At 46.4% G+C, this 18,972-nt stretch overlaps 1 protein-coding gene and 1 long non-coding RNA gene across 3 annotated transcripts; one reads left to right on the plus strand and one right to left on the minus strand.

Moving 5' to 3' along the window:
* Positions 1-10,381, plus strand: LOC115250492 (uncharacterized). The gene is made up of 3 exons (XR_003889053.1): positions 1-163; positions 448-672; positions 10,229-10,381. It is a non-coding gene; the product is annotated as an uncharacterized lncRNA (long non-coding RNA).
* prdm1a (PR domain containing 1a, with ZNF domain) lies at positions 2,732-14,480 on the minus strand. 2 transcript variants are annotated; one of them, XM_029838171.1, is made up of 7 exons: positions 14,299-14,480; positions 12,025-12,339; positions 10,377-10,496; positions 9,374-9,626; positions 5,239-6,308; positions 5,015-5,143; positions 2,732-4,919 (listed from the first exon to the last, which is right to left on the minus strand). In XM_029838171.1, the coding sequence occupies exons 1-7, from the start codon at positions 14,323-14,325 to the stop codon at positions 4,320-4,322; spliced, it is 2,514 nt and encodes an 837-aa protein (XP_029694031.1). In that variant the 5' UTR covers positions 14,326-14,480; the 3' UTR covers positions 2,732-4,319.
* Positions 14,481-18,972: the final 4,492 nt, after the last annotated feature.

The following is an 18,972-nucleotide window of genomic DNA, read 5'->3' on the forward strand; positions in this document are numbered from 1 at the left end:
CAACAACACATCGGCTTCATAGCGATGCTAACACACAGTTTACACGCTGGTTGTAATTTTACTGTTGATTTTTTTCGCTCATTTAAAAGTTGGGGAGATGTTTCTGTTTTATGGTGCAGCCACACACCAGCACTGACGTCCAGAGGAGAAAATTCAACATCTGGTACGTTTTGGCTTTCCTTCATTCATTCATCTGCAGTCAGGACAAAGCACCAACCATTGCTTCTTCTCAGATTTATGAGTAAAATGTGGTCTTAATTTGGAGAACTGTTGGGCTCCGGCGCTGCGGCGCGCTTTAACTTGTTTTGATGTCTCCGATTAATAATGACACGGCTTTTTTATTATTGTAAACACATTTTTTAGCACATTTAAAACTGTCCACACTTGGGTTTGCCCAGAGCAAAAGAAGACCACTGACACAACTTCCTGTCGCTTCATTTCACACAGGGAAAAACGAATTTCGGGGAAGTCGAGTGAAGACGTTGGGGGGAGGGGAGTGGCGATAAGTCTGAATCACCGTCTTGTCCCATCTACTAGTGTGTTTACAGAGAAACAGCCACCTCGGACATTGCACGGTTTCCCCAGTGCTTCCAAACAAGTATGGAGGAGGTGAAGAGTGTGTTCACGGAAATACTCTCAGTGTGGGGAAACTAACATCTCTCATGAGAAGAGGTATTAATTAACCAGACCAAATGTGTGTGTGTGTGTGTATGTGTGTGTGTGTGTGTGTGTGTGTGTGTGTGTGTGTGTGTGTGTTCGAAAATCTGCAGGATCTATTGTCTGGTCCTCAAATTCGAAGGCTAAGGAACTGGGTAATGCATTATGTCTTGAAAGTCCTCACAAAGATAGAATTACACAGACGTGTGTGTGCGCACGCGCGTGCACGTGTGTGCGTATGTGGCGTTTCTATCAGAAGGAATGTGTGTGGGTGTCTGTGTTTGTGAATCCTGCCAGCATTGTTGTTTACAGTCCACTCGTGGTCTGAAGCAGCGTCTCGTCCAGAGATGCTAACAAGAGTTGTCATGGGAAATTTCAAACATTTCCATTAAGGAGACATGGTGGATAGCTGAGCTCCTTCTTCAGGGCAGCATTCATTTGTACAGTCCTATAAACTTCAAGACAACTTCTGCAGTAGTTACTGGGCCTACAGGGACAACTAACTATCACCTCTAGTAGAAACTGAACATGTTGGCTGGATGGAAAGAAAAGATCCTACATTTCATCTGGAATTCACCCTGAACTAGCACATAGTTAGCATCCTGATGCTACTTCAAGCTCGTAGCATTTTGATAAAAGGGAAAAAATCTTACCTGCACTGTGGATCTGTCGTGGATCCTCATTTGAGTGGGCCAGAGGGTCCTCTCTGCTGGGCTCCACTCAGCTCCTCTGATGCTAACACTACTGTGTAATGTTAGCATGACAACATTGCAAGAGTTTAGCTGAGGTGATTTCTAATGCATTTTGGCTCTCACACACACAGTCCTGTGTCTACAAAATGTATTCAGTGGTTCCGTTCCGACTTTAAAAGCAAATGTTTGCAAATCCAAGCACAGCCAGAATTCCAGGTCATAGTTTGTGAGTTATCAAAGTACCGGCCCTCGGATCGCCTACGGTTTCTTTGAACTCTGAGGCGTAGGCGTCCCTTTTCTTCATAACTGCTGGTATCTCACTTGAGCCGTTTGGCGTGGAAAGGAGGATGGAGGAAATCAGATGGCTGATAAACCTCCGATGAGACCTGTGAGCGGAGGTACGCTAAGATTTTTCCATGGGGATATCCCCCCTCCTCCAGAGATGGTAGCTGTTGTCCTCGCCCAGTCAGAAAAGGGCTGTGAAACCCCCACATCATGGTGATGAGGTAGTGGAACTCTTGTCAGTGGATGACGGCAGAAGTTCCCTGGTAGTAATAATAAGATCGAACAAACAGGAAAGAGAGACACGCTGTGCAAAAGTGAAAGATGCTGAGTCAAAGGTGGGGGGGGCACGCAGGCTGTTTTTAGCTGTGCGATGAGGTAAAGGGTCGATGCTGCTCTGACGTTTAGTTAGCGGTAATCTAGATAGAATCCTTTCTGATGTGGGGGGGGTCAGCTCCTCTGTGGGCAGCTGCAGCACTGACTTTTCCATTGAATTTACCCCAACTATGACACGACCATGCGTGGAAACTCACCTTTGACTCCTCGGATCCCCAACCACAAAGACATGAGAGGCATAAGATTCGTTTATCTAGAATGGTAAATCTGCGTGGCTCCTTTTCAGTTATTAACACTTCATGTGCTGCTGTTGTCAGTCGATGTGACGTTAGCGAAGCTTTAGCTTCATTTTCAAACCTTGGCGATGTTTCTGTGCCTGACATGAACGTATGATTACCGACCAGAAAACGTACATTCCATTATTAGTATTATATCAGAAGTGCATCTGCTTGACCTTTCCTAATTTTACCCCTGACCTATCGTCAGACATGCACTGGGATATCCCATGACTGCAGCATTAAGGTCTGATGGCCTCTCGGTACTCCTAGATCTCACTTTAACACGCGTTGTATTTATTTTCTTTCAATTTATTATAGAAAAACATTTAAAATGCTAATGAACGAGGTAGAAATGATGCCCTTTAGTGGTTAATAATGATATAACCATTGAAGTTACGTAATCAGGAGCAACAGTTTCACTGAGGCTAAAGCTGCTGCTTTAATCAAAACGCGTATAAAAGTATAGAAGACACGGAGGCACAGGCGTTGATTTAGAGCAGTGAACATTTATATCATAATTTACACTTTGCACATAAATAACAACATAATCCAGAATGTAAACAGAGACAGTCCTTTTAAAGATTCTCCTCTGGAGTTAAAGCTCTGACGGGAGAAAAAGACGCTTTGGTCGAAGATTGTTAATAAAAGAAGAGAGAGCGGCTTTTGGTTCACAACTGAGGCAGGAAATCAGCATCCTGAAGGGAATCCCTAATGCCAGGAGGAGAAGTTTCATGTACTGATGACAGGGCAGGTGGTGCAAGCATCGGCATGGGAGGGACCAGTGCATCAGAGGGGGCCGAGGTGCTAAAGACGGCTGACGGGTGAGTTTAAAGGAGGAGCCGTCACATCTCAACCCAAATATCAATAAGATCATACAAGAGAACAGACACCTACAAAAATGAGAGGCCAGATGAATGTGTCATCGTCTTCATCATCATCTTCCTCTTCTTCATTTTTGGTTCCTTGAGTCCTTTGTCCTCCATTTTCCCATTTCCGTTCCTTTCTTGGGAGCATTTGGAATTAACGCCATGTGAACTTTGGTTATTAGCATCAAATGTGAACCTGAGGACATTCACTTCCTGCCCTGGGGATTGACAGTGTTGTTGGAAAAATATATAAGAAAATGGGCTGGGGAGTGGGGGGGTGGGGGGTGGGGGGGGTAGCTATCCTCCCAGGTCCATTATGTGCTACACATGGAGCGGCCACGCTGCTCCTTGGGACCGCACGAAAAGCTGCACTCCAGTTTGGTTTCTTCTTCTTCTTCAAGTAGCAAAATGCAAATAAATAGAAAGCTCCCACTTGTAGCTGTCCCCACACACACACACACACACACACACAGACACACACACACATACACACACACGCGCGCGCGCACGCATGCAAACATGCTCTGAGGTAACTGTTGTGAAAAAGAATATACAAAAAAATGCCCTTGTTTCATTTAAATTAAGTAGGCATCAGAGAGACAACAGGGGCATTTTAGGGAAGCTACCAAGCAGGGTTGAAATAAAGTCCTTATTGATAAATTTAGATTTATGGGCCATATGCTGGCAAGTTGTTGGTTTTTATATTTAAATAGACGAGACCCTGAAAAATGCACCGCTGGTTTCTATAGATCAGAGGCGATAGGACGGACAGATGGGCCGGGTATCTACATAAAAGGGCCACATATAGCAAAACATTACACCGTCCTCACCGACTGGGAGTAACAAACCCTTCCTTTTTGCATTTGAAGACAAAAATAAAAGGTAATAAATTAAAAAAGTCATATAACAACTGATAGGCCAAAAAAGACACTTGAAAATAGAGACGGTAAGACAGGAAGAACAAGGATTATATTAATTACATGAAGGGTAAATCCAGGGTGGATGATTGTCTTTAAGTGTAACAAATGCTGCAAAAGTAGTCGCGGGACAGTCTCTTGTCTCCTGAGCCCTGAGTACGTGAGTCCCTGATGTGGTCCTGGTGTCACAAGGAAGTCACCCTTAATAACAACCAGCTTCAGAAGTCACTATTTACACCTGTTGCTCCTGGCAACAGTATGAAGTCTCGCAGTCTCAACTCCAAAGGTTTGTTAAGCGTGATCCTCGGACTCCTGCTTGATGGATATGTTGGTGTGATGGGGCAAGATGGGGCTACCCCGCCGCAACTTAATGACCGACGTCTCGCTCAGGGACTCGTGTGCACCATAGCCAGCTGAGAGGAGCTCGCTGGCGCTACCTTTGGGGTGGAAATGGGAGGACTTGAGGTCAGCCTCCCGCCACAAGAGCCCCAACACCTGCTTTTCCAGCATGGCTTCCACCTCCACGCCTCCCTGCAGCTGCTCCAGCCGCTCGGCATGTTCGCTCACGTCGAAGCGCTCGATTTCCTCGTTAGCGCGCTGCATCTCCTCCAAGGAACCGTGGCTGGAGACCACCGGGCTTCCGGGGCGAGAGCCCGCCGCCAGGCAGTAGCCCTTCAGGTGAAGCCGCAGGCTGCATAGGTGGATGTAGTGGCGATGGCAGTGGAGGCATTTGTGTGGACGCTCACGGGAGTGCAGGCGCTTGTGGAGCTTGAGGTGGACAAACTGGGTGAACTTTGCCGGGCAGAGCTTGCAGTGGTACGGCTTCTCCCCCGAGTGAAGGCGTAGGTGGGTCTTCAGGTTGCTGGTGCTGCTGAAACGTTTGTGGCAAACCTGGAGGAGACGGAGCAAAAGCTGAAATCAGCAACCTACAACAACATCCAGTGGAACTCGACTGCGACGGTCCAGCGGAAACTCCTGCTTGGTACCTGGCATTCGTGTGGCTTCTCGCCCGTGTGGACCAGGTAGTGCTTCTGTAGGTGAGCTAACTGGGTGAAGCCTTTGTTACAGGTCTGACACTTGAAGGGCCTCTCTCCACTGTGGACGCGGAGATGAACCTGCATGTGGAAGAACAGAGTTCAGGCTTGTTGGAGACAGAGGCACACATTTCTGAGATGCTCCATGTTAATCGTGTCGTGCAGCCGAGCCTCACCTTCAGATTTGACAGCTGTCCAAACGTCTTGCTGCACACGTTGCATTCGTATTTGATTTTCCCGTTCTGCTTTTTCAACGGATACGGCAGCGCCTTGTACCCCACCGACCCCACGCCGGGCTTCACCTTGGAAAGATTTATGGCCTCCCCATCTGACCTGTGCTTGCTGGTGTTCCCAAGTAGGGCTGAGGTAGGTTTGGTGGGGACCTGGTTGTTGGGGGGCGATGTACCGGCTGTTGGGGAGCTGCTGGATGGTGAGTGGGCAGATCCGTGTGGGTGCCCAAGGTACTGGTGGTGATGGCTGGCTTTTTCCTTCAGGGAGGTAGCAGCTGAGAAGGCACTGGTGGGCCCTGGACGGAAGAAGTCTCTGTGGGCAGAGATGGAAGACGGGTGGACGGCGTCAGGAAGCAAGAAATGCCTTCCTGGTGCCTCAGATGTCAGGAGGGGCATCTGAGGGGGCAGGAGGCTACTGTAGAGGGGGTACACCCTGGGGAAGATTCCTCCAACAGGGACTCCGCTGCCAGGTAGAGTGTAATGATGGGGCACGAGGTGTGGGTACAGGGCTCCGGGAGGGTAGAAGGACGAGCCGAGCGGAGCAGATGGTGAGGAGTAACCAGGGTAGGATGTCAGCCGAGGGGGGTAAAATGGAGATGGGGATGGAACCGGACCCGCAGGACTCCCTTGAGGGCTGCTCTCTGGACTGCTCCTCGCCGATGGGCTGGGTGTGGCTGAAGAATGGCTGTTGGGGGAGCGAGTTGCTGGGTAGCCGTGATGACTGAGTTTGCGGGTAAGGAAGTCCTCTGAGATGTTAGGGTGGGGCCGGAGAGCCGGGTAAAGGGCAAGGGGGTACAACGGGCGCTCGGGACTGTCTGGGCAGCGTGGACGTGTGGGAAGAGGTCGGCTGGGCTCCCTCTTGGTAGAGGAAGAGGTGGTGTCACGTAGAATGGAAAGGACTGTGTACTCCCTCTTGGGGGGAGTGGGGGTCACGGTTGTGGAAGACGGGTTTGAGGCTTCATCACAATGTTCCTCGGTGGTCGTCTGCTGCTGCTTGACCTCCAGGAGGGACTGTTCTGAGGACGCAGAGAAAGAAGAGTGCAGACTTAGGACAAATGCCGCCGAACTGCCTGATTTTCTTCACAAATAACTTTAAATCAAAGCAGAGTGTTTTATCTGATGCTTCAAACAATATCCGCTGCATCTGTTGGATTGACTTTTATTCTGACACTGAAGTGGGATGAAGTTCAGTTTCACAGCATAAATGTCCGTTAAAGGTTGCGCCTCCGTCAGCGCTTCAGGACATGGGTGTCACCCTGTTAAAAATGCCAGAAGTAACTCAATGGGCCAATTAAGCTGACAGTTTGGACAAATGAGCATAAGGGCGGGGGCAAAAGACAGGAAGTGAGGCGTGACGGCCGCCTTTGGGCACAGTGTCTATAAAATCAAGATAAAAATCAAAATACTGGCAGACTGAGCTGATGGAAGGTTTCCTCCCCATAAACAGGCTTGACCTTTACCTGCCCTCCACACACACACACACACACACACACACACACACACACACACACACACACACACACACACACACACACACACACACACACACACACTGGTCAACACTTGCACTATAGTTTCCAGGTTAAATGTGACATTAAAGAGCATCCTCCTTAGTCACTCACACCTACCCCCCCATGATGAAAGGCTGGATTAGAGGCAGGGCTTCAACCAGAGTGCTCTAAAAGCTCTGAGCTGTTAGTTAGATGCTGCACTGGCAGCAGATGTACTTTTAAAGTACCGTCCCGTGTGTGTGTGTGTGTGTGAGAGAGAGAGAGAGAGCGAGAGACTGAGACAGAGAGAGAGAGATAGTCACAGTTACTCATGTCTGCCAGTGCTGATGAAATTTGTTGAGTCCCCCCTCACACTTGCATCAGTAGTTTTGTGCTGTGTGTAAACACTGATGCCTATCAGGTAGCCCTCCTCCTCCTCCTCCTCCTTCCCTTCTTTCCTTCCCCCCTTTTTAGAAAACAAACAGGGAAGACATCTTGAAGACATCAATCTGTCAACGCGGCCCCTCTGCCAGGAAGTTCAAGTAGTTGACAGAGGGGGTGGAGGTGTGGCTATACCTCTGCTCCACCACTCCGTCCTAGGATTTAAAGGTCTTTCAAGTGGCAAACGGCAAGTGCTCGCACACACACAGACACACACACACAGCAACAACATATGAAATGTGAGCTAGCATGGTTTCAAAAGATGAAAAGCTGGGTGAGAATGTGTTGGCATGACATGCTTGTGACTGTGAGAGGAGAAAAAAGGTTTTGTCAGCAATATACACCTTCTCTCTCTCTCTCTCTCTCTCTCTCTCTCTCTCTCTCTCTCTCTCTCTCTCTCTCTCTCTCTCTCTCACACACACACACACACACACACACGGCAACAACATATGAAATGTGAGCTAGCATGGTTTCAAACGATGAAAAGCTGGGTGAGAATGTGTTGGCATGACATGCTTGTGACTGTGAGAGGAGAAAAAAGGTTTTGTCAGCAATTTACACCTTGTCTCTCTCTCTCTCTCTCTCACACACACACACACACACACACAGGGTTAACAGGTGCTATAAGTGGTAAAAGTGACAAAAAAGTGGAGCGAAGTAAAACACCCAATCAATAACAGGATCAGGATTCAAGTCAGATCAGAAAACAGTTAGAGATCTAAATTATCAACTTGTAGCGCCTTCCTCTTTTACCTTTTGCCCTCATACAAGGGTTTCAGTTTATTATTACGCACGCACTCCGATTGTGGTTGTCTTGGTCTTACTCAGCCAGATCCAACTCCATTAGAAGAGCGTAAAACTGCACAGCAACAGCAAAAATGTGATTTCTTTAAGAGGCTCTTCAGATCGACAGTAGGAAGGAGATAAAAAGCTGAACCGTTTCTGCTACAGGTGAACATGAGCAAGTATTCAAGTCACTTACAGGGTAACAGGAGCCCGTGGGGCTAAATGACAGAGGAGGCTAATTAAAGAACACACACACGCACACACTCAGTAAGGATTTAGAGGTGGTGGTGGCTGGAGGACTCCAGGGTGCCTCCTGCCTCCGCCCCCCCAGGTAATGCGCATTTTCCCTGGGCGGTGGAGTCGACCGGGCTGAGTCTGCTGGTGTCTCTGCCAGCTTAATACTGCTATTAGCCTGCAGTCACACCTGGATTCCTCTCAGCTCTCTGCCTCTCTTTGTTTCCCCTTTCACTCAGCTGCTTTGATCAGCTTCCGTGGATGAGCGATATTAGCTTTGCAGACACGGCAATTCTTTCCTTCCAGAGAACCACATTCAACATTTCTGGCATGTGATGTGAATTCAGTCACCTCACCTCTGCATATATTGGAATTGAAAATGAAAAAATCTGATAATGTATCAAGACCATCTATCTTTAAAGAAATCAGATCAAAAAGGCCCAAAACTAATTATAAAAAGACAGAACCCTTCACTTTAAAAAACCATAAAAAATTAGTTTCTAATAGTGTCAGTTAATGCACAAGCACACTGTATGTGTGTGTGTGTGTGTGTGTGTGTGTGTGTGTGTGTGTGTGTGCGTGTGTGTGTGTGTGTTTAAGAGTTTTTGTGTTGCAGGGGCTCTTTAAGTCTGTAAAACTGTGGCATTAGGGGCCATACCCCCCCATGTAATTATACTGTCACACACTCAAAAATCCGACGATGGCACTGAAGGAGATGAAAGGTTGTTTCTTTTGTACTGTGTGTGTGTGTGTGTGTGTGTGTGTGTGTGTGTGTGTGTGTGTGTGTGTGTGTGTGTGTAGGATAATGACAGACTAACGTTGAGAGAGGAAGGAGACACAGCTACACTCAGAGAGACAGGCTTTAAGAGCGGCGACAGGACACACTCAAGACACACACGCCTACACACCCATGCCTATGCACATGCACCTACACACACGCATCTACACACAAAATCCTTCACTCACACACTAAACCTGCTGATTTTATGACTTGAGCCCAGATGCTTAAAGTTTTTCTGTTCATTTGACTGTTAAACTTCTGATTTCTGATTATTGATCATTAACCCTTTCACACACGTGTCCCAAAAGATTAAATTAACAAAATAAAGTCCAAAAAAGTAAAGACTTACTAAGTTTCTGCATCATAAGCTCTCCAGACGGTGGGTAGTGGAGGCGCTGGGCGAAGTCGTGACAGTACCAAACCAGAAGTTCAGCGCCGGCTGGAATGGGCTTCACCGTGTAGAAGTATATCTCCATACCGTTCTGACATGCCGCCAGGTTCTGCTCTGCCACCGAATGGGCCGGGTTCACGTAGCGCATCCAGTTGGAACGAGTCTCATCAAGGCCGTCGATGAAGTGGTGGAACTCACCGTTGGTGTAGAGCTGCACAGACGGGAGGAGATGAAGGTTAAACTCTATCAGTGGAGTCACAGCACAACAGTTTCAATTCACAGAAACCTTAACGGTTTCAGCTGAGAGTCCATAAATTACTTCACAAAGAGCATCAGAACACAACGTAGAACTGTGGTACCGGTTAAAAAGCAAGAGACATTCAGGCTTCGGCAGGACTGAATCAAGCTGACACAGACAGAGAGGCAGCGAGGAGGACGTGGTGGAGATCCTCTTTTATATTCTAAAGAGAGTAAGGACCAAGTCATCTCCTGCCCCTGCTCCCTCTCATTTCAATCAGTCTCTCACTTCTACCCACTGTGGGTGTGTGTGTGTGTGTGTGTGTGTGTTTGAGGGAGAGAGTGAGACATGAAACGGAACATCTTTCAGCTCTGCGCTGTGTTTGTGTCAATGATGGTCAGGTGGTTTGTGAATGTTGTGTAGTTTCACGGTCAATTACTGGCATTGATGGAGTGTATTCTGCAGAGAGAGAGAGAATCTCTGTGTGTGTGTGTGTGTGTGTGGATTTACAGGAACCACAGTATGACATGTTATTTTGTGTGACGGTGACATCACATCCCCATTTCTCTCTCAAGCACTCAGAAAAACAGCGAGCCCAGTTTCCTGTTCCACTGACTGACTTTAGACACATGTGATGTCACAGGAAGGGGTCCCGGCAGCTTGTGAGGAAGTGTGTACGTGTATGTTGCCTCTGTGGGCGTGTGTGCAAGTGTGTCCACTAACCCTCCAGAAGTACTTCCGGTTAGCATCTTTGGGCACGCTCTCTGCCGTGTAGATTTCTCCCACCAGGGGTCCAAAGCGAGTTCCTTTTGGGATGTACTCCCGGCTGCACACGCCAACCACCTGAGAAAAGATGCGAGACGTCTTTGAAGAGGACGCATGTTGGGAGTTACGAACAGAGCGACCACAACAGAATAATCTAATCTGACAACAGAGGAGTGACATTTTTAAAACTGAATCAATAAAGTTGTGAAAACTCTCAGGCAGCTGTGACTGCGTGATTGTGTGTGCGCGCGTGTATGAGAAGGTTTCATATGTCTTTGTCTCCACTCATCCGCTGCCCTATGCCACATCAAAACTAAAGTTCAGACGCTTTGAGGAGAGAAACGCTCAGAAGTTCAGATAAAAAAGCCTTCGTCTAAAACAAAATAGGAGGAAGAGGAGCAAAAAGAAGCAGCGTGTGGTGACACAGCAATACGTTTTCCTCATGCACAATCAGCACAACCCCCCCTTGTGACTTTGGAAATCCCCTTATTTTTCTCTGTGGGACAAAACAAAAGTGTGTGTGTGTGCGTGTGGTGGCGCATGGATTTGCGTGAGTGTGTGTGTGTGTGTGTGTGTGTGTGTGTGTTTTGACTGATTAAGTTTTCAGTTTGATCCAAATCTCAGTCATCTTTGATCAGAGCAGCGCTCGCTCAGCCTTTCTCCTCTTCCTCTCTCAGCTCAGATAAGCACTAGCTGATAGCCTATCGGCTCGTAAACATCACCCACGTCTGACTCTTTTCTTCTCCTTGCCTCAGTTTCCCCTCAATAAGAGAATCTATGTGATCAGACAAAAGTCACAAGGTGTCAAAACGGCCGGAGTCACAACCTTTCCGACCCATGGTCACGCACTTCTCTTCTAATCAAAAATGCCTTGAGAAACCCAGGAGATGACCCTGCAGAGCTGCAACAGCTCCTCATGTGTGCACACTCTGCACTCTCGTTACAATCTAACCTCTATGTCAGTCTCTGACTTTTCACCCCAGCTCGATCGATTCCTCCGTCACAAGATCTCTCGTTGGGAAACATTTACAAGAGAAATATCATGTGAGGCAAATTATTTCTCTCTGTGAAAACACAATACAAATCTTCGCAAGATTCTGCTCATTTCACGCATGAAGGTGCACAAAGATCCGGGTCCACGCGGTGGAACCTCATTAGAGCCCCAATTCAGCAGGAGCTAAATATCTCCCCCTGTCAGCCCAGAACGGTACTGCAGCCGCTCAAACTGGATGGGGACATCAAGCTGCTCGCACGAAGAAGCAGATTTGTTAGATAATTTTGAGCAGAATGAACTATGTGTGTGTGTGTGTGTGTGTGTGTGGGGGGGGGGGGGGTAGTGTATGTGGGTTGGTGGGGGGGGGGGGGGGTAGCTTCAGTGTGAGCAGATATTGCTTCAGGCTTTTCTCACACCCACACACACGCAAATTCCTTACACTAAAGCATGTGTGTGTGCATGTGTATGTAGTTTTATGATGAGACATGACCCCCCCCCGTCCTAAATGACTGACTTCTCAGTCAAGTGCGCATGCGTGTGTGTGTGTGCGTGTGTGTGTGTGTGTGTGTGTGTGTGTGTGTGTGTGTGTGTGTGTGTGTGTTTCAGTCTAACCTCTTTGCTGTCAAATGAGGATTTGAAGGCCAGGTTTCTGGGCAGCGACAACTCCGCTCTAGTCGCTGTCACACCGTCACCATGCGTTTGGCCCGCCTCCGTGTCTTTGACAATGTACGTGCACTTCCCCTCAAACTCCGCCTCCGTCCACCTGGTCATGTCTGCCTCCTCCACGTCCAGTTCCATGTCGACATCTGTGTCTTCTGCCGTGACTTCGGCACTTGTGGCGCTGGAGGCCACCTTGGCCTCGTGGTCGTCCTGCTCCATGGTGTGCGCCCCCTCACTAGTCAACATGGCCGAGCTATGAGAGGTCGCCTGTGTGAAGAAGAGAGAGAATCCTTCAAATCTCCGTTAATGAAATGAGAAATAACAGACAAAAGGCCTAAGTGAAACAGAGTGAGCGCAGGAAAAGAGATGATGAAGGGATGAGGAGGAAGAGGATAAGCTGGATCATTATGTGAGTTGACTCATTGGGGAGGGGGTGACACACACACACACACACACACACACACACACACACACACACAGGAAACTGTTTGTCTTGTCAAGTATTTACAGAAAACATGAACTAATTTGGGAACCAATTAGGTAACAAACTCTGCATTGGCTGCAATGATGTGGGTAAAATCACATGAACTCGCTCTTTTCTTTAAACTTTCTGACTGATAATCAGTTTTGTGGCCAGTTTTTTGCCTAATTTGCAAAATTAATTTCTCTTTTCTTTTATTCCAGTTCCAGTCAGAGTGCAGACAGGAGACTTTGATCAATCCACAGGAACTGATACAGATCAATCAGGGACTAAAGTGATTTCATTAGTTTCTTTGGTAAATGTACTTTTCCCTCACTTGATCTCAGCTTCCGAGGCCAAATAATGCTGTTTGTTGTTTCATGTTGGCTCATTTCAATGGATTTTTATACGTTTAAGGTGGAAAAAACAATGGAAGTGACAAATTATGGCTGTAAAGTAAAAGGTCTCCCGTCTGTTCTCCCCTGTCTCTTCCTGAGGGTTGAAGACAGAGGAAGGAAACGCTGCCCGTGTCTGAATGAAGCTAAAATTGGAAGCAGAGTAGCACTGCAGCGGAACCGGCAAATCATCCCGACTCCCAGAGTGGATGTGTGTGTACGTGTGTGTGTGTGTGTGTGTGTGTGTGTGTGTGTGTGTGTGTGTGTGTGTGTTTGAGGGAAGCAGTAAGGAAGACACGGTCAAAACTTTTCCATTTGGGGGGCCACAGTGGTGCAAACAACTTCAAAATCCCACCCAAGACGCACACGTACGTGCACGCACACATGCAGAAATCCAGAGTGGGACAAACATGCTGCTCATCCCACACAGACCAGAGGAAAAGCTGCAGGACTTCAACTTCACTCCAAACACACAATTCTCAGGAAAGGCTTTTCAACTGACAAATAAATAAATACAAACAAACAAAAGCTTTTCTGCTCCAAATGATCTTGATTCTTATACACATTATTTTTAATTTACCAAAAAATGTACGTGTTGACTGACAGTAACAGTCAGCAGAGCAAAAAAAAAAAACAACTTTCTAAATCATTCAAATCTCACAAAAAGATCAAATCATGATTGGACTTCAACCAAAAAATAAGAGAAAGATCCACTTCCAGAGCAGCAAACTGGACAGTTTCTGCATTATTTGCTATTTAAAAGAAGCAGATGAATAAAAGCGCACGTATAAAAAAAAGTTTTCCAATATTTCTGCTCTGAAATTAAAAAAAAAAATCTGCTGTTTGCATAACAGCTGCAGCATCGAAAATAATAGTGAAACGGCGAAACCAAGAAAGAATGAATCTCTCGCATAAGCCAGAAGGTGAGTGCGCGCACGGAGGCAGGAATTGTCAAAAAAAACAACAACAAAAAAAACAAGTCAAGTGACGGAAAAGATGAGAAAGGCTCGGTGCTGAGGGACAGAAAAGCGGCCGATTCTCAAAGCGGAGCTTCGCAAAGTTTGCAAGGAAGCAGGAAAAATTCCCAAAGTGAGGTGAAAACACCATAAATGCTTCAGAACTAAAATACTAAAATATTAATAAATATGAAAGAACAACAGCAGTCACTCTTCTGCAATAATTTTAAAGAAAGAAACCAAAATTGTTCAAAAGGAATCCTTCAACAGCCGCCCAGATTGAACCTCCTGCCCGCATTAAAAGAAGTTTGTTGGGTCATTTTTCTCCCTTCTGTTTTGTTGTTTTATTGACTGTCGTGAAATTAAATTCAAAAGGACGAAGGGTAAATCAAACTGCTCTTTTCTCTGGACTCACCGTGTAACTTTGGTCCCATCCACACATAAGGACGAGCGCTCCGATCCTCCGTGCGCGCCTGAAGAGAGTCGCTGTGTGTCGGACAGGTGCAACCGTCTCTCGCTCCCGGCGCCGATACTCCGCACAGATCGTGCCAATGTGGGATGCGTGTGTCCGTGCGCGTAAACTCAGTGTCCTGCGTTCAACTGAAAAATTTGGCGACAGACTCGCGGACTAAGTTGCAAAAGAGGGAACGCCTCCTCTCACTGCAACCACGCCCCGAATGTCCTGACCACGCCCCCTCGGTGCCCGCACACACATGCGTGAAGGTTTCTGTCATTGATGATAATGATGATGGTGATGATGACGATGGTGTGTGTGTGTGTGTGTGTGTGTGTGTTGGGGTCGATTGATTCACGGGATGTCTTCCTCAAGAAAGCACACGCACACGGCCACACATGCACACACGCGCTCTCACACACACACACACACACACACGCACACACACACACACACACACGCACGCACGCACGCACACACAAATGCGCGCTGCCTCTAGGGGGCAGAGCTGATCTGCTCCCTCTCTCCTCTTTTACTTTCTCTCCAGCATAAACGAGTCCATTTCCCCATATATTTATTTGGATTCCACAACATAATTCACAGTTTAGCTAAACAAATGGTTCAAACTTGACAGAAATCTTCTTTCAGTTTTTGATCTTTTTATGTGAAGTTACATTTGATCTGGTCGGTGAAGGAAAAGTCGGAGGAGCTGAGAATAAGAATGGATTTATTCCTATTTTCTGTGTCTGTATTCTTTGGAGCTGAGTTATCTCCAGTGTTCCCATTTGCATTCACATTAAAAAGTCATGCAAATCGGAGCACTTTTTATTTAAATGGTCTTTTCCCCCCAATAACAATAAATCATATGTGAATTTCACACCATTCTAGGTGGAGTTCAGGACCAGAATCACACCTCCATCGCCTCCATCACTGAGTAGTGAATCAGTCCTGGATTGTGAAGAAGCCTGGTCTGATCTTTATCAGGTTCCTGGAACAGTTCAGCAGATGTTAAAGGAAATAAAGTGGCAGATGATAAATTCCGTTAGATTTTCATTAAAAAGGTGAATCGCAGAACGATCACTTACAAAAAAGTTCTCCATAAAAAAATGTAAAGATAAAAGCTGGAGCAAAGATGAAATGAAGGCTGTTTTGCTTCTGGTTGCTCTTTCGGCCTCTTTGCTTCTGACACATTAAACCCAATTTATTTGTGATAATGATGAAATTAACCCCAGTGGGTGCGTTTCAACTCTCCATTCGTGCTCGTTCTTCACTCTTTTTCTTCTTTTAATCATTTTGATATCGCCAGTTCATCGTTACTCAACAACAGAACATCGGTCCAAGCTCACAACGCTCTCTCTCTCTCCCTGCTATAACAAAGGCTCACTCGCTCACTAACATTGGAAATTCCCGTCTAATTGCCCCCCCCACTCCCTCAATTTACCTCCTACTCACTCGTCTCCCCTCTCTTCTCTACGTTTGATTCCCTCACTGTATTTACAAAACTGATTTTCCACACTGACCTCTCACACTCGTTTTTTTCCCCTCGCTCCTTCCTCTCGACGCCTCCGCAACAAAATAAATAAATTCAGAGAAACTCAACAGTCCTTCAGCCTTTTCTCTCCCTTCTTTAGTCTTTCTCCACCAGACAGTTGAAGAAAGAAAGATGGAAACCACATGAATGCATTTTGATCTCTCGCTCATTTTAAATCGACAGATTTGTGAACAATTTATGAAGCTTCTTTTCAATGGAAAGTGAATCGTTTTGTTATTTTTATTTCCCCACAACGCAACACAAAAAATTGTCCGACGAGGTTGTTTATTTGTGATAAACTGGATGTGGAAGCTTCAGAATGGGAAGCTAAAAACGTCTCCGTCTGTTGGTGCCGTTTTTTTGTCTCTAATGAAGAACAAGCAACAGGAAAAGAAAACAGGAAGAAGAGAAGAAGGAGAAGAAAAAAAGAGACAGGACCTCCCTCTCTCTCTCTGGTGACAGAGGGTCTGACCACATCACTCGTTGCCTACTACTTCCTGCCAACAGACGACCCCGACACACACACACACACACACACACACACACACACACACACACACACACACACACATGCAGATGTGTCTCACAGCTGGAACAGTCGTGTCGATGCTCACTCTTTCTGTCTAATACAGACTTTTTTATTTGACTGGAAGTGATTATATAAAAACAATGAATTATTATCTTGTTCTGTTAAATGCATGAGATTGGACGTAAAAGGGGATGAAGATGGAGAATAGAGTGATTTACTTTCATGTTTATGAGGGAACACTCACTTTGAAGGGATTACCCAGTCACACTGGTCGGACGTGTGGATAATCATCATCTTGGTACCAAATTGGTTGTGTTTTTCCAACCATTAAATCCAAACCAGACCAACCTTTCCTCCATTAGTGCCTCCACTGGTTTCCAGCACAAACCTAGGTCCCTTCTGCTTTTCCGCTTTTAGGTTTTCAGCAGGAAACCTTCTGATTTCATTGATGATTTCAAAGCAATAACTTGCATGATTGATACAAGAAGTTCAGATAAATCTTTCAATAATGCACATATACAATAAAAAAGAAAAAAGGAAGGAATATTTTATCAAGGTATTTCTGAGGAACAAATGCAGGAAATCACCTTCGAAATCAAACTGGAGTGAGTTTCCCTCACTTTTAAGTAGGAGAATGTGGCCGGTGGTGAGGGGAGGGAGGGAATGGATGGATGGATGAAGGGGGAGAGTATCTAAGGGGAGGTTTCTCTCCCTGCCCACAACCAGCTCTGAAGTCACATTGAAATGTCTCTTTTTGTTTCTGCATGCATGCCTGCAGGAGACAGAGGGGGACAAAAGAAGGTCCACGGACCACCTGGGTCTGTGTTAGTTTAACAGAGGGCCTCTATCACACACACACACACACACACACACACACACACACACACACACACACACACACACAATCATACTAACTGTCTTCTGCACCAGTAGAAATAAAGATAGTCTATGATTTAAAAGTGTGAGTGGGGAGGAGGAGGGGAGAGTGAGATGAGGCAGGATCGTTGCTTCACATTCCAGTCAGCGAAACCCAAGACGTATGATGAACACCTGTATGTGTAAAGGTGAGAGCATCAGGTACAAAACTTCAGGAAAGCAATAACACACAATACACAAAAAAAAACATTTCCCTCCCCCAGTGGTTGAATAAAGTGTGCTGTGACTGGACAGATGAGTGTGTGTGTGTGTGTGTGGCAGCGCTTTCATGTGATAACAGGTAAAAACAGCTGACAGAAATGTGCACAATCGCTAGTGACGAAGCAAGTTCTAAACACATCAGCTGACCTCTGAAGAGAAGAGAGAAAGTTAAAGGAAACACCGAGGTGAGGAAATTCTCATGAGTGTACTGATCCCCCCCCCACTCCTCTATCTTCTTCTTTTCCCATCTTTCCCGTCTTCTTCTCCCCAGGGCCCCAAACATTTTAATTGCAGCCCACAGGCCATTTGATGCCAAATCACTGAAGAGATCAGCTATTGTCCATTTCCTTTGTGTGTGTGTGTGTGTGTGGGGGGGGGGTGCGTGTTGTGTCAGTAAATGACGGTTGTAGTGTAGAGCAGCGCATGCTGGACCCTCACTAGTGCGGATTTAAGAAGTTAATCCCTGAATAGGAAAGCCATTATAGAGAATTAGGCAGGTTAGATTCAACCATGATCCTTTGTGTGTGTGTGTGTGTGTGTGTGTGTGTGTGTGTGTGTGTGCCGATGTGTGTGTGTGCCGATGTGTGTGTGTACACGTGTGTGTGCATGTGTGTGCTAAAGGAAAATTTTGGAGGGCCAGCTACCACCACCCAACTCCATCTCTCCTTTTATCATCATATATTGCAACACACACACACACACACACACACACACACCGACAGACGTGAGTGACTTCCTCTCGACCTCCTCTCAACAGATGGCTGTGGCAGAGAGACTGAGGGTAAAGTTGAGCCGACAGTCACCCTCTTCCCAGTAGCCCCGCCCCCCCCTCGCCCCAAGCAACAAGCAACCCTCCTAGAGACGCACGACTCTGTTGTTGTGCTCTTACAGACATGCTGCAGAAGTCACGCTGAGGTCTGTCCCATCTGAAAACTGATGTGCGAAGACACAAAGTTCATGTGGTGCAGACAAAACCGGATAAACACTAAACCAAGCAGCATCCTCTCTGTCCCAGTATAACCCGCCCATCATCAGTGTGTATCTGCATGTGTATGCAAATAAAACATTCAAAAGTTACTGCTGAAGCATATCTCTCTGCTGACATATCTGCTAAACAATTCTAAGAAACATGTGTAAACATTTTCAATGCACAAAAACTGGTATTTGTTGTTTTTACTGACTTCCACTTTGTTTTTTGATTGTTTGTGTTCATTTTTTTGCTCTGAGTTTTGGTCAATTCACGGCTGCACGCATCGCATTCAGTGCTTTACACAGCAAAACATGTAGGAGATAAAATAAGACAACACTAATAAAGTGTGTGGGCATTTGCATGTGTGTGTGTGTGCGTGCGTGGGAAGGAGGGCGGGCACTAATTCTCAGGTAGCCGTTGTAAACATGTTCCACCAATATTCCAGTAAACAGCGGAAATGTGCAGTGA

Source organism: Takifugu rubripes, chromosome 7, assembly GCF_901000725.2.
Source record: "Takifugu rubripes chromosome 7, fTakRub1.2, whole genome shotgun sequence".
Taxonomy (NCBI): Eukaryota; Metazoa; Chordata; class Actinopteri; order Tetraodontiformes; family Tetraodontidae; genus Takifugu; species Takifugu rubripes.